We start from the raw sequence: 15,337 nt of genomic DNA on the forward strand, positions 1-15,337 counted from the left end.
GACGTAAATGAAAGGGATTTTAGCATCGTTGAGAGGGGCCGTTAAATCCAGAGTGAATTCAACTGGGGGTTGGCTGCCGACCACAGAGTGTTCCTGAGTCAAAAGTTCAGAACCGCTTTGGTTAACCACAACTGCACACTAATTACAACGTATGCTCGGACGGCTCTTGTTTCCGTGTAGCGCACTCTGTCAGTGTGTGTAGCTTGCTAACGCAATCCCCTCAATTAGGTGCAGACGTTGTAAATCGTCCGTGCCGTGCAGCCACATTCACTTCATCTACGACCAACCGGGATCCAAAAACCATGAGGGGCGGCATGGCTCAGTGGTAGAGTGATCGTCTCCCAACTTGTGAGGTCGTGTGTTTGATCCTCACACTTGGCGACCATGTCAAAGTGTCCTTGAGCAAGACACTGAACCCCCGATTTGCTCCCGGTGGACACTGGCAGCGGTCGAACCACTGGTGTGTGAATGTGTGCAGGAATGGGTAAATGTAAAATAAATTTAAAAATAAATTAAATTTAAAAATAATAATATTTTTTAAAAATAAAAATTGAATTGGATTGTAAAGCGCTTTTGGGCATCATATGGATCTAAAAAGCAGTCAATTTACCATTTAAAGATCTTAAGATCTCATTGTTTCTTTTTATTAGAAAATTCTTTGTTTTAATGGGAAATGTTGGCATATTATATAAAAAAAAAAGTGCCTTAAACCATTTGAATCCCACAAAGACTGATTTCTCCTTCCCTCTTTTCTCCATCCAACTTTTAGGGAATGATTTGTTCCTGGTGGCGGTCCACGAGCTCGGCCACGCGCTCGGGCTGGAACACTCCAACGACCCCACAGCCATCATGGCTCCTTTCTACCAATACATGGACACTGAGAACTTCAAACTGCCTATAGACGATCTGCATGGCATCCAGAAGATTTATGGTGAGGCCTAGTTCTTTGATTGCAGTACTTTGTCCTCTCTTATAGCCTTAGGATGGTCATATCAAATAGTGACATAAAACTGATAGGAACCTTCATAAAAGCTGATCATAAATTTGTTAGATACTCTTTAAAACGTTTTATTTTCAGCAGATCTAATTTGCCCTCAGTTTATTGACAGGTGATTTATATTTGGAGAAACTCTTTCATTTTTACTGTTTTTGTCCTCATGTCCTCACTTTCGCATCCAAGTTGTGACACAACAGAATTGTCCCTCATAGCTGCTGAGACTGTAAACCAGTTACACTCCATCGAGATGACAGCGGGCTGTCACATGAATGGCTGCACACATTCTCTCGCTCGCACAGCCACACACACAAAAACCTGCCATCTGTTTACATGACTAGGGTACGTACCTTTGGGAGTGACAGACCTGGGCAAGGGATCAAATCTCTCCTCATCCCTCTTGTGTTTAACTCCTCTCCCTCCACCTCTCTCTTGTACTCAGAGTTGAAGGGCAGGACAAGTGGCAGCAGCTCCTCTCACAAAAATCTGTCTCTGTTCACCCAGCTCTTTACCTTTTCTTTCCTTTCCTACGTGGTAATGCTCAATGTTGAATCTAAATAAGGTCACTGGCGGGGACCTTCAGAGTTTAAATCAATGGGAAATTGAGCGCGAGTAGGAAAATTGGTCAAACAAATGGAGTGATGCATGGTGAGATGGGAGAAGATGAATGGGCGGATATGAAAATCGGTGAGTGAGATGGAAGGAAAACAGAGAATTGTGCAAAATTGCCTTTTGTGAAATTGAATTGGGGTTTCTGGAATCAGATTTGGCTGCAATTGGCTGGCGAACATTGCCCTCACCCAAAGTTAGCTGTGTTGGGCTCTGGCTCAACCCAGACTCTAATGATGAGAAGCGGTATATAAAATGGGGGTTGGATGAATGGAGTTATAGTTGGCTTAAAATTTGAAGATGGAGGGGGGCAAGAGTCTCTGTCTTTTTTGTAGAGCCTGGTTATGGTTGAAACTAGGGCACGACCGATTAATCGGCCGATTATAGCCCGTCTAACATCGGTAAAAATCATCAGCAAGTTTCTTCATATACCCTAACAATTTACATTGTACGCAGATGATGTCATAATTAACTACACAGAAAACGATATCATAACTGTATCTAAAAAATGTATATTAATCGGGCCCCATGTTGCAACTTGCATTGGACTGCATTGTATTGAACTCTTAAGGCGAAGTCAACCCCCCCAAAAAATTCTTGACAATAATATGTTCTATGCAGCCCCTCTTGCGTTAGTGAATTATGAGTTAAGCAGCAAAAGCCAGCAGTTTTTAGCAATATCACCAGGCGGCCATTTTGCCACTTCTTGTCGAGTGAAAATGACATCACAGTTGCTCAGGTGTCAGGTAACATCCAATCACAGCTCAGCTTCAGGAAACACATGAGCTGTGATTGGTCGATGTCATGTTTACACTCGTGAGGTCACATAGAACATATTATTGTCAAGAAATGTTTAAGGTTGACTTCCCCTTTAAAAATGTAAAGTGACTTTAATCAACAAGCCATGCTGTGCTTACTTCATGAACACCATAAAAACAAAATGGCATTTTATCATTAAGACAGTTGTGGCCACTCTCGCTTTGTGATTGGCTCTCAGTCCGATGTAAATGCACTTTGCTCTGCATGACCACGTTCAGCACTAAAAAATGCACCCAAGCATGTTAAGGTCACTTCACTTCCCCTTGCAAATGTGGGCAAGGAGTGCTGAGGCACGTGAACTTCCCCGGAACATCCAAGACATCCATTTAATAAAGGTTTATTCCGAAGCTAACGCAACAATCGACAGCTAAGCTAAAATGGCTTACTGTCCTGTTGGCATGTGAGGACCTATGAAGCTGATGTCATTAGGCAGCTAACATCTAGAAGCCGACTACACTACATGTTAATACCAAGAGTAATTAAGGCTTAAGCACTTTTGTTACATTGAGATGACACATTATGGTCTCTGGCTCGGCATGCATTTCACCCTTCTACTTACCAATTGAGCAGTACAAACACCTTGGTGAAAAAAATATCACCGCTCTCCTTAACCTGCTTGTGACCATATTTATGTTTTAGCCGAGGAAAATAAGTTGTGTGTAACACGTCTTGGAGTCACGTCTGATTGAATTTGCAAAATGAGTTCTTCAGGCTTCTTCCACACTAATCGGGTTTCTGTTTATTTTTGTTTGACTGCCATGAGCGACTTATATTCATTTGTTATTCTCGCTAAACAGTTCTGTCTTATCTTGATCACAAGCAAATGCACCTCCAGTCTTGCCTTTTGGCATGCGCTCCTAAAACGAAGCTCGGACTGATAACGTTTTTGGTTCGTGGGGGTTGGGGTGGGGAGGGGTCTTTATTCTTGTAATCCCTTCATACGAACTATGTCAAGCAAAAAAAGAAAGTGGTCCGACGAATACCTGCAGAATGAATTCACATATATAATGGTACGTTATGGTGTTCCACAGGGTTCAATTCTGGGGCCTCTGCTTGTTTTCATTGCAGAGTTGAGTTGAGTGATGGGAGTCAGCGTCCTAACTGCACGATTTGCAATGCCAAGTTGAACAAAACAGACAGCCTCAGGTGCCTCTGAATGCTCATAACTGTGTTAATCATCACACCGGTGGAATTAGCTTTCTGGTGTATTTCACCTTTGTATAATTATAAAGCAGACCAAAATTTCTGTGTAATATTTAGCTTTATGCAGATTTGAGCTCATCAGTTGATGCCTTTGAGTGTCCAGCTGACTGTGATCTCCCCACATGCTTTACGTAACTGCAGAGCATTTGCCTCCTCTAATCTGGGATGTATTTCACAGGATTTAATTCAGTCAGTGAAAGGAATCCCTCTCATGTAAAAAAAAAAGCAGACGATCAGTTTTGTGGACCGGAAGATGTCTGCGCTCCTCTTAATCCTCTGATCGGTCTGTCATTCAATTAGTTTGATGTATAGTCTGTCTTCCATCTGTTCCCTGTAGATTGCCAGCTTCCCTTAAACAATTGCTCTTTCAGTTCCTTAATCTTCTTTTCATGTCATTCCAATAATCATTTGAATCATTAGATCCGTTTTACAGTAAGTAACTTTATAGGCAGCTACTCATGGTTGCTTGTTATGTGGTTTGAAAGGGGATGTTTCTCGTCATATTTGCATCTTCCATATTAACATTATATATTCCTACATCTTTTGAACCCGGTCAACGTCATATCCTCTTTTCCACATTCACAGGGAATGTTATCTCTCCAGCATCACATGTTCAATTATTTATACTCGCAACCCACTCATGGTCCTCCTTTGTGCCGCTCTCTTTGTACTCTCCGGATTTATGTTCTTCAGTCTGCTCTCATGTTATTCATGAATATTAAGTGATGCCAAGACCAAGGCAAATTTGGAGAGAAATGCGTACACTGTTTATTTTATAGTTTACAGTTTTCCGGTATCTTTTTTTTAGGGTTGAAAAATAAGTAGAAGTAGTAGTAGATACAGTATTTATTTTCCATTTTGCAATTATTTCCTGGTATATCAATTTAGGCCAGTGTTTCTTAACCTGGGTTCAATCGAACCCCAGGGTTTTGGTGAGTCAGTCTCATGGGTTTCGGTGGTTGCCAAGACACACACCCGACTCAAATGATTCATGATGATGTGCCCCGCTTGGCCATAATTGGCTGCAGGTGATCACACTGTAACTGCTAGGCCTATCTGTGCTGGACGGAATTTGGTGCACTCAGTATGCAACTTGTGGCTGTTGTGATGGTACGTCGTGTGGTTACTTTATTCTTGTAATCCCTTCATACGAACTATGTCGAGCAAAAAAAAGAAAGTGGTCCAACGAATACCTGCGGAATGAATTCACGTGTATAATGGTACGTTATGGTGTTCAACAGGGTTCAATTCTGGGGCCTCTGCTGTTTTCATTGCAGAGTTGAGTTGAGTGATGGGAGTCAGCGTCCTAACTGCATGATTTGCAATGCCAAGTTGAACAATTCTAGTCCAGCACAGCTAGCTATCGAGCAAAACTAAAGGAGCACTTCCTTAAGCTGCACGGAGATGGGGTAGAAAAGAACACAAGGCTTTCTGAATTCAAGGTGACGAGAGGCAGAGCTTTGTGATTGAAAGCAAAATACATATCCTGATAATTTGACTTTATTTTCTCCAGGGCCTCCTGACAAACTCCCACAGCCCACCAAGCCTTTGCCAACGGTGCCCCTTGCTCGCTCCCATCCTCCGTCGGATCCGCGCAAACCAGACCGACAGACCAGGCCTCCAAGGCTGCCTCCCGGTGACAGACCATCCCATCCCAATTCTAAACCCAACATCTGCGATGGCAGTTTCAACACCTTGGCAATACTAAGGAGAGAGATGTTTGTCTTTAAGGTAACCAAAAAGTAGTCACTCATACATTACTGCTTTTCTTTACAAATAGAGCCATCTAAGTACTATCATAAAAAAGAGCATGGCCTTCACATTCCTGAGACAATTTCACAGTAACACATGACAAGCTATTTGTATAGCAGTTTTGTTTGAGACTTTTAGTCTCGTATTTCATGTCTAGTCTTAACTACAGGGTATTAAAAGTCCTCACTCTGCTTTGATCAGGTCTGGTTAGGATGACCTACAAGATTAAGAAATCCAAAATGTCATGTCTGTCTCAAACCCATAAATAGTTAGATGTTTAAAGATATGAGGAGCCAAAGCAGCACTTTGTGTAATGTCTTATGTCCGAAAAACGCTTAGTGGAATCTTTTATGTGTGTTATTTTGTTTGTTTGATGATTTTGGCCACGAGAAAATCTGAACTATTTGACAACTATGTCAAACAAAAGGATATTTTCAGTAGGGATAAACCGATTATTGGCCGGGCCGATTATCGGCCTTAGTACAAATCTGAAGGCCGATGAAGTTCACTGAGCGGTGAATGCTTGCGAATGTAGCAAAATTAGGGTTTTCATCAGTATTTGTAATATGTTCACAGACAGTTTTTACATGTCGCAAAGACATTTCGAACATATTCGGACAATTTTTCCACTGTCTGCGAAGATCTTCTGAAACCTTTTAAAAACCCTGACGAAAACCCCAAATCATCTACATTCACATTTCACATGCATTTGTCGCTCAGTGAGAAACAAGGAACTTTTTATTTTAGGATTTATTTAAATTTCCACCTTGTAAAAAAAATATGCGGACGCTGGAAACTCCCTACACTTTTTATTTAAAAAAAAAATTACGAAATTATGTTGAAAGTTTGGAAAACTTTATTTACAGTAGGAAACTTTAGGGAACTATTTACTTGCTTAGTTTTTTAATTTAGCTTAACTCATTGGAAGCTCCCTGCATTTTTTATTTAACAAAGCTGCCAATTTTTTATACGATTAAAATGAAAAGAAAATGTTTGTTTGAAAAAAATGTTTTTCTCTCTTTTACTGCAAATGAATAACGGCTTGAAATATCAGTTATCGGTCTCCTTGGCTACTAATAATCGTACCAGTATCGGCCTTGAAAAAAACATATCGGTCTATCACTCATTTCCAGGTTACACTGGGCCAACTGACAAAACACTTGACAAAATGGATGGCAAAATGGTGGTTCTTTTCACTCTCAAAAGAACCACTATACATGCTACAACGCTTTCTCTCACAAAGCAGCGTGGCTTTTACCTCAGCACAAGAGAAAACCACACGTGTCCCTTAATGCATCTTTATCCTCGGTCGAAGCTTGTGAGCTCAAGACCGCAGCGCCGAGCAGCGAGGAACACAGAAAAACCTTGGGGCAACACACAACGCAGCCTTGTGTTGCGCACACAGAGAATAAAGAGTGCCTCTCATGCTTTATGTGTGACTGTTTTTAGGGGGCGGTTATAAATAGTATTAATAAATCAGTTTTTAAATATTGTTGATGTAACTGCATAACAATGTCAGCACCCATGGTGACCTACAGTACTGTATTTGTATTCGGCATTCTCAAATGATCATTTTCCGACAGTAGTTTGTGTCTCTTTGCCGAGTGTCTGTACTTTCTCACCCTTTATTACTCCGAGGGCAGTGGCTTGATTTGATTGTCACGATTGTTTTAGGCTTAGTTCAAGATTACAACCTGAGGGAGGAATTAATATCCAAACATTTATTACCGTTTATACATTCACTTAACATACCAGCTGATTCCATTAAATCCCTGCGCGATTATGTTATCCTCTCACAAAGCTTGACAGTCCTTGGGGGAAATTACTTACACCTTATATTATATTAAAGTGAATTTGCGATAGCCACATCGACCTTCTAAGCACGTAAAGAAGCAAAAAAAAAACATTTTTCTCTACAGTATAATAATTTGTTTTCAGTATTGATGCTGACGACAGCCTGTTTTATAAACTAGTTAAACTACAGAGCAAGATGTGGAGTCATTATAGCGGCTGTTTTACAGTTGATCATTTTTCTGCTTGGGTAGCAGAGGGTCATGTAAGGTTCACAGATGGCGGCGTATCGCCAAGCGGTTCAGTGTCACCGGTTAATGCTGAACTACATCTACAAAATGTCAAAGCGACCATTTTCTCTGACTATCATTGCATGGTGACTGTTCCATGAAACTGTCACCAGTAAGTACACTTGAAGCTGCAATATACAGTGCACGCATTCAGTGCAGCTCTAGTTACTAGGCCGGGGGTCTGCAACCTGCGGCTTTGGAGCCACATGTGGCTCTTTATAGTCCCTCTCCTGTGCCTCCCTGTGGAGCTCTTAAAAAATAGTAGAAATTAATATTTTTTTGTATTTATTTATTTTATTTTAGATAAAATATTATTTAAATGAATGCATGATGAAATAAAAAAAGATTAATTAAACATTCAAAAAATGTCAGTCCAAATTTTTTAGAAAAAGGAAGATCAAAAAGTTTAGAAAATTACCTAAAAATGTCAAAAAAAAAGTGATAATATCCAAAAAGAAAGAAGAAAATCATAAAATTACAATAAAATGTCCATGAAATTGACAAATATGTCAGAGAATTTCTTTTTTCTAAAGGCAGGAAAAAAATACTCAAAAAGTAATGATTAAATATCCAAAAACAAAAGAAGAAAGGCAGAAAATGACCATAAAATGTCTGTGGAATTGCCACCCAAAAAAAAAAAAAAGTCATTTAAATGATTTAAAAATAAAAAGCAAAGAAAACATGCAAAAAGTAACTATAAAATGTCTAAAAACTAAATTAAAAAAAATCCAGAAAATTGCCAAAAATGTCAGAAATTTTACAGAAAAGCAGAAAAGTCTAAAAATGTATGAAAAAATGAAGAATGGAGAAAAAAAAATCCAAAAGCGGAAGACAGAAAGTAGAAGAAAATAATTTCTTAAGTATTGGATCATGCATATTTTTCTGTTATGGTACACCGTTAATTAGCTTTTGGGTCCTCAGTACATTAGACTAATATAAACACACCGTTTTGTTCATCACAATGTTCAAAAGTTTTGCAGACAGATTTTTGGTTAAAATGGCCTAAAATGGCACTTTTTACTACAAAAGTTAATGACAGTAGGTTCCTAAATGGTTATTCATTTTGTCTTATCCTCATTTTAAATTTCAATCTTGATAGAAAAATATGGTAGATTTACATGAACTACCTTGTTGAGTCGATAATGAGAATTTCGCCCAATTTTGTTCACAAATGGTTCTTGCGTGCAAACAGGTTTAAAATTTAAAAGGGAGGAATGTCAAGTTGTTAACAAATACAGTAGTCTATCTTAGATGTGTTAGGTTCGAGTCGTATTGTATTTATATATAAGACAGCCACGCCCAAATATGGTATACTCTGACTTCAACTTTTGGGGAAGTGATATTTCTTCAATTACCAATCTGCTGATGAAACGGTTTGTAAGCTTTCTTGACTGAGCTTTCTTTTCCTAGCAGGAGTATAGGATTGTTGGGGTGGATGGAGAAAAGCACTTTTTCTCTTTTATTAAGTCAAGCGGATTCAGAAAGGTCAGATTTCAGAGTTAAATCTGTTTCCAATTACTTTTCTGTTCCTTATACCAAAGAAAATGCAAAGCGGTTGCCATCTATGGAGGCTGTGGGTTTAAAGTGAAGTGAGGCAAAGGATCAGAGAAGGAATTGAGAAGGTTAGGGAGAGAGAGAACAAGGTTAAAAGCAAAGAAAGGGGAGAAGTGTCCAGCAGAGTGCCGAGTCTCAGGGAAACAATTGGATTAGATGGCGAGAGAAAAAGAGTAGCAGAGACACTTTGTTTAATCAGCTATTGATGTAGCCTTCATCGCGCGTGTGTGTGTTTGTGTGTGTTTGCATCCTGCTCCACACTAACTCCAAATCTCTTTTTTTGTCCTGAATGTATAATGTGTTGAGAAGATGTGATGGACTGTTTAGTGCCAAAGGGTGGGACTTCTAGAGCGAGTCCAAATGGCTTTCACAGCTGGGTCTCCCCCGGCTCTCATTTTGGCGTCAAATTTCATCCCTCATCAAAAAAAGACACACCTTCCATTCCAAAAGGAAATCTGAGATTGTGAGATTCCAAACGCTCCCGACATTCACATGCATTCTTCAACTTCTGTGTGCAATGCAACAGATGTGTTAACCGGGGATTCTCAGAATATCGCACGTGATGGATTCAGAGTTGACTTTGATGTAAGAAGCGGAACAATTTGGCCTAATATGTACAATTTCATATTTTGTAAATTAGTTTCAGCAACTAGTACTGTGCCTGGGACATATTCGGAACCTTTTCATTCAAACTGTTATTCTAAAGAAGGGAAATATTGTGAGTTCTTCTACCAAGATTTTATGTGAGGTCATAGCAAGCTGGCTCCTTGGAGTAATATGTTAAAATGTTAGATAGAGGGAAATACTGTACAAGAGACCTTGGGGAGATAACTTTTTTCACATGTAAAATCAATGACTCAATGTTTGGTTTTAGCACATTTTAATCTAATCTTATAAGATTTGGCAGGTTCATATACTGCAAAATAAATTAAAAATACAGAACCTTTACCAAAAATCTCATTTGTTTATTTAAAAAAAGGGGGAGGGGGGGGGGTTAGACAAGAGGATTAGGTTGCACACAAATAAAATTAACATAACCTGGGGGAAACAATTTTTTTGTTGAATTAGGTCTGACAGCTGTTTTTAACTCATTCACTGCCGTTGACGGCTATAGACGTCCAAAAAATCATTTTAACTATTTCTTTATTTGTTAACAAGAGTATGAAAACCTAGAAAAAAAATTATTGTACATTTCGAACAGATATAAAATTTGTGATTAATCGTGAGTTAACTAGTGAAGTAATGCGATTAATTACGATTACTAATATTAATTGCCTGACACAACAATTTTTTTATCTTTTATTAAAAATTAGGGGCGTCGGGTGTTAACTTTTTTTAAAAAAAATTATTAATCACATGACTTCACTAGTTAACTCACGATTAATCACAATTTTTATATCTGTTCTAAATGTACAATAAAACAATTCTAGGTTCTCTTACTTTTGTTAACAAAAGTAGGGAAAAAAATGTTAAACTAATAGAAATAGTTCAAATGAATTTATGGCAGTGAATGAGTTAACTATTTTTTGGGGTACGGAATTCAAAATCTGTTTTTCTCCAACATGTCAAGTTTTTGAGCTATGGGCTCCCAGTTTTCAAAAAAATAAAATAATAATAATAATAATAATAATTAAAAATGTGTAAATAAATGAATGTGTATGTATGTAAATAAAACACTGGTGAAATAATTGCAGGCTTTGAAAAATGAGCATAAAACAAAATAGAACTTACAACAGTATGCCCATGGTTACGAGGTTACACGCCTCTCACCGTCTCAATTATGACTGCACTAACAAGTTTCCATGCAGCTGTAAATGAGCCCTATCAAAGTCAGCTCTTCTTACTTCAGTCTGACTACAGACAATCAGTAGAATTTTGCTTATCTGGAGCGTAAACTGTGGAGAAAAAAACTTGACTTGCTCGGGGAAAAAAACGCAATTTTGGAATCAGCATGCCAATTTTGTTTTAATCAGCCCATAATTGTAATTGTACGTAAAAAATGACATTTTGTCTTTTAGGACCACTGGTTTTGGCGAGTAAGAGATAATGCAGTCATGCCTGGATACCCCATGCTCATCAGTGTTTTCTGGAGAGGTCTGCCACCTAAAATCGATGCCGTCTATGAAAACAGCGAGGGCAAATTTGTTTTCTTCAAAGGTAAGGCTGTTTTGTTTTATTTTTTTACTCCCACCATTATTTTTGTCACCACTATGTGTGTCTTGTTTACATCTTGGTCCCACGTTGCCTCACTTGCGTTTTAATACAACCACAAACATTCTTGGATAATTTATGTGAGATGTTTTATTTTAAGAAGTGTATGGCGGTCCATATGCGTCTCTTAAAAAAACAACAAGAGACTCCTGTCTTTAGTATCGTATTCATCTTTTGCTCTTTGTTATCATTGAGGGAACTCCCTTGATCTTATTTCACTGTAAATCTGAAAAGATTAAAGTACTGTTTTGCTCACTTGGTTGAAAAATCCAACGTAATCCTCAAGCTTTGACTTTTAATAATGTTGATATTGAGCTTAGTGCTAGCTAGCGGTATTAATGTCCCTTTTCAAATCTTGAACTCTAGCTCAAATTAATATAGTCTTGGAAATGACGGCACGGCAGTTATATTGTTTTTGTGTGTATCAATATGTATGAGGCCGAAGCTTAGGTAGGCGATGAAAGCACGCTGGCAAATAAATTACAAATCTTCACTCAACCCCATTTCTATTTTCAAAACCCAACAATTCCTGGAAACGCACACGACTTGGGAAGTGTGCGCCAAAAGCCTTTTCTCCACCCTCCTATCTTCCCAGACTGGCTAGCAACAAGATTGCTACATTTAGACCCATCTATGGTCTCTATTCACTTGGAATACGCAACTGATTTCCCACAAGTCCATATTTTGGCTGTCCTCGTTCAGAAGTTGACCAGAAAGCAAAGTACAACACTGTGATTTCTCACGCTGGCGAAATACATATTCACGAGATGTATAGATTTGAAATAGAAGCACTATAGTCATGTTCTCCTATACAAATGTTCTATTTAAAAAAAGGAATTGGCGAATAGGTTTGTCATTCTGAGATGAACCCAAACCATTGTTTACATTCGGCTTTCAACTGCTGATACCTTATAACGCTTTTTTTTTCTTTTTTCTTTTCTGGAGAGCTCAGTATTGTTCATTCGGTAATTTTACCGATTTGACATGTCATCATCATTGCTCTTTTTTTTTATTTTTATTTTTTATTTTTTTATAAAAAACATTTTTTAATTTTATTTTTTATTTTGTATGTGGGTGGCTATATAACGCTTTTGAATGGGACTTTGTATACAGAATAACACTTGGGTGTCTCTTAAAAATCCAACTTTATGTGTTTGGGGGTCGGTTGAGCATTTAATTCCAGGGTGTGGTGTGTTTTTTATGTGTGTCAGGGCCAGAGGAAGTGTGACATGGGTTGAGTGGGTCTTTGTCAGGGAAAGAGGTTAAACGAATTTCCTCTCCAAAATAAGGCCACTGCTGATCTCTGTGTGTGTAGCAAATACCACTCATTCATTTACTCTTTTGGGATTACAATCGCTATGGCTATGATTTTTATTGCAATTAGTTATGCAGTGTGCTACAAATTTCTTTCAATTAGCACATATTATTCTAAAATGTTTATATAAATTTGTACATAATAATATATATAAATATATACTGTATATATGAGTGCAATTGAATTGTTTAAAAAAAAAAGGACTGAGCTGTAGGTACACTACAAAATAGACAAAATATTTATTCTCTTTATGTTAATTTCTACCCCAAAGTCAGCCCTACAGTTTTCCCTGATGCACTCCAACCACCCCCACTTCCTCCTATTCAACCCACCACCTCCAAAAGTGAGTCAGAAAAGCACTTCCTGGGGTCACGCTGTTAAAAGTGTGCAGTTTCACCTAATTACTCCCCAGGAAGGAGAGTTCACTATAGAGAGAAACCTGGGGAGTACAGTCAGAGGAAGTGGAAGAGAAAATACAATATATGTTACTTACACAGTAAATTCTGTAGAGTAAATTTGATTCTATTTAGAGCGGGACCAAATAGACTCAGTTTTTTTTAGAGTAATATTTACACTTGGAAGAGAGTAAAATAAAGAATTGAAAAAATATATATATGAATAAAAGTCACTCAAGGGTTGAGGAACAAGCTCACAACCTTCAGCTTGGAAGACAGCCGATCTAGTTTTAGTATATCGTTCGTGTCATGTGGAATCTTCCTAACTCCAAGAGCAAAAACATTGTTTTTGCTTTCCTCTTTGTAGTAAGTAAGTAAGAGTGGCATAGCTCAGGTGGTGTGGCCGTCTCCCAAGCTGAAGGTTGTGAGTTCGTTCCTCAACCCTTGAGTGACTTATTTTTAGAGCTGTCAAACCATTATTTTTTTAAATCAGATTAATTACATTTTAGAATTTAGATTAATCACGATTAATCGCTTAATAAAAAATCGTCTTTTTTTTCACGCAAAATTTGAAGAGCACCGGTTATGTGTGAATTCTTTTGACATTTAATGTTATTAGGACGCCTTAAAAAAAAAATCTATCCACTGCACACGCTCATCCTCCTCTTTTTCTAATTAGTTAATTACTTGCATAATTTAACTCATTCACTGCCATTGACGGCTATAGACGTCAAAAATTCATTTTTAACTATTTCTATTAGTTTAACATTTTTTCCCACTTTTGTTAACACGAGTATGAAGACCTAGAATTTTTTTATTGTTCATTTGGAACAGATATAGAACTTGTGATTAATCGTTAACTAGTGAAGTCATGCGATTAATTACAATTAAAAATGTTATGTTAAAAATGTTGCCCCTAATTTTTAATAATCTGTTTTTTTTTCATTAATTTATGGCAATGAATGAGTTAAAATGAAGAAAAAAAATGACCTAATTTTTTTACATGAACAAACATTCTGACTGTCTTGTGCAAACATTTGTTAAATGCTTTACTTTAATGCATGTATTTGTGTATATTGCTAAAACAAACACAACCTGTGCTGCCTTTAACGTAACCATCCGCTGTCACACTAAAGGATAATCTATGGTCAAAATTAATAGTGCGATTAATCTGTGTTAATTCATGATTTAATGCGATCATTTTTTGTGGTTAATTAACACTAGTAGTAGTGCTGTCAAAGTTAAAGCGTTAACTGATTAATTATTTACAAAAAAATGTTAACATTAATCATGAATTAACACAGATTAAGAGGACAGTCTTAGATGGAGGCAACTGATTCACTGCGGCGATTCCTGAAGGGAAAAGCCGAAAGAAAAGAAGAAGAATCTTTTATTAATTAATTTTGACCGCAGATGATCCTTCAGCTGTCACCGGATGGCTACATTAAAGGTAGCACAGGCAATAAACATAACTACATGTATTAAAGTCAAGCATTTAACAAATGTTTGCGTATGACAGTCAGAATATTTGTTCATGTCAAATTATCGAGGTCATTTTTTTCACATTTTAAATTATGCAAGTAATTAACTGATTAGAAAAAGAGTAGGATGAGCATGTGCAGTGGATAAAAGATGTCCTCATAACATTAAATGTCGAAACAATCAACACATAACATGTGCTCTTTAAATTTGGCAGGCAAATGTTGATTAAAAAAGCCTTTTTAATCAAGCGATTAATCGTAATTAATCAAAATTCTAAGATGTGATTAATCTGATTACAAAATGTAATCGTTTGACAGCTCTAGTTTTTTTTCTCCTCAATTCTTTATTTTACTCTTTCTAGTGTAAATATTAGCCTACTTTAAACTGAGTCTATTGAGTCCCACTCTAAATAGAGTCAAATTTACACTACAAAATTCACTGTTGTGTGTGCATGGGCACACATTTAACTGGCCGAAAGTTGACTGTGCAATATAAATGGACAGATGCTGCTTTCTAAAGTTTTTTTTATTGAAAATGTGACCATAATATAAAGTACCATAGTGCTGTTTGTGGATGTTTTTAGGGCGCATGAGCAAATAGTAAAAACATTTTTTTTTTTTACCAAACTAATGAAATGAGGTTGATTTCTCTCATTAATTTGTTTTAACAATGCCATATATTTGAGTGTCCACGGCAAATAGAACTTTTCACAGCGGATCGATGTCATTCATGCTATCGTTATTAAACATCTGGGCTGCTTGTTTTTATCTCCTCGTCTAGCTGTTGTTAGCCGCAATTCCCATAGCATCTCAAAGCAAGGACAGGACGAACTTGTCACTTTGTGCGTCCTATTTAAAATGAAGGAAACATCGAATACACAAAGCAACAGGTTTACTGCTTGGCATTTACGCCAAAGCTTGTG

General features: G+C 37.5%; 1 protein-coding gene across 2 annotated transcripts in view; it reads left to right on the top strand.

Moving 5' to 3' along the window:
* Positions 1-15,337, top strand: part of mmp16a (matrix metallopeptidase 16a (membrane-inserted)) — a 65,941-nt gene that overhangs the window by 41,157 nt on the left and 9,447 nt on the right. For both annotated transcript variants that reach the window (XM_077554590.1, XM_077554589.1), the window contains 3 exons: positions 770-931; positions 5,139-5,356; positions 11,031-11,169. In XM_077554590.1, the coding sequence (XP_077410716.1) occupies positions 770-931; positions 5,139-5,356; positions 11,031-11,169 (519 nt within the window). The remainder of the gene's footprint in view (positions 1-769; positions 932-5,138; positions 5,357-11,030; positions 11,170-15,337) is intronic.

This window comes from Vanacampus margaritifer, chromosome 20 (assembly GCF_051991255.1).
Source record: "Vanacampus margaritifer isolate UIUO_Vmar chromosome 20, RoL_Vmar_1.0, whole genome shotgun sequence".
NCBI lineage: Eukaryota > Metazoa > Chordata > Actinopteri > Syngnathiformes > Syngnathidae > Vanacampus > Vanacampus margaritifer.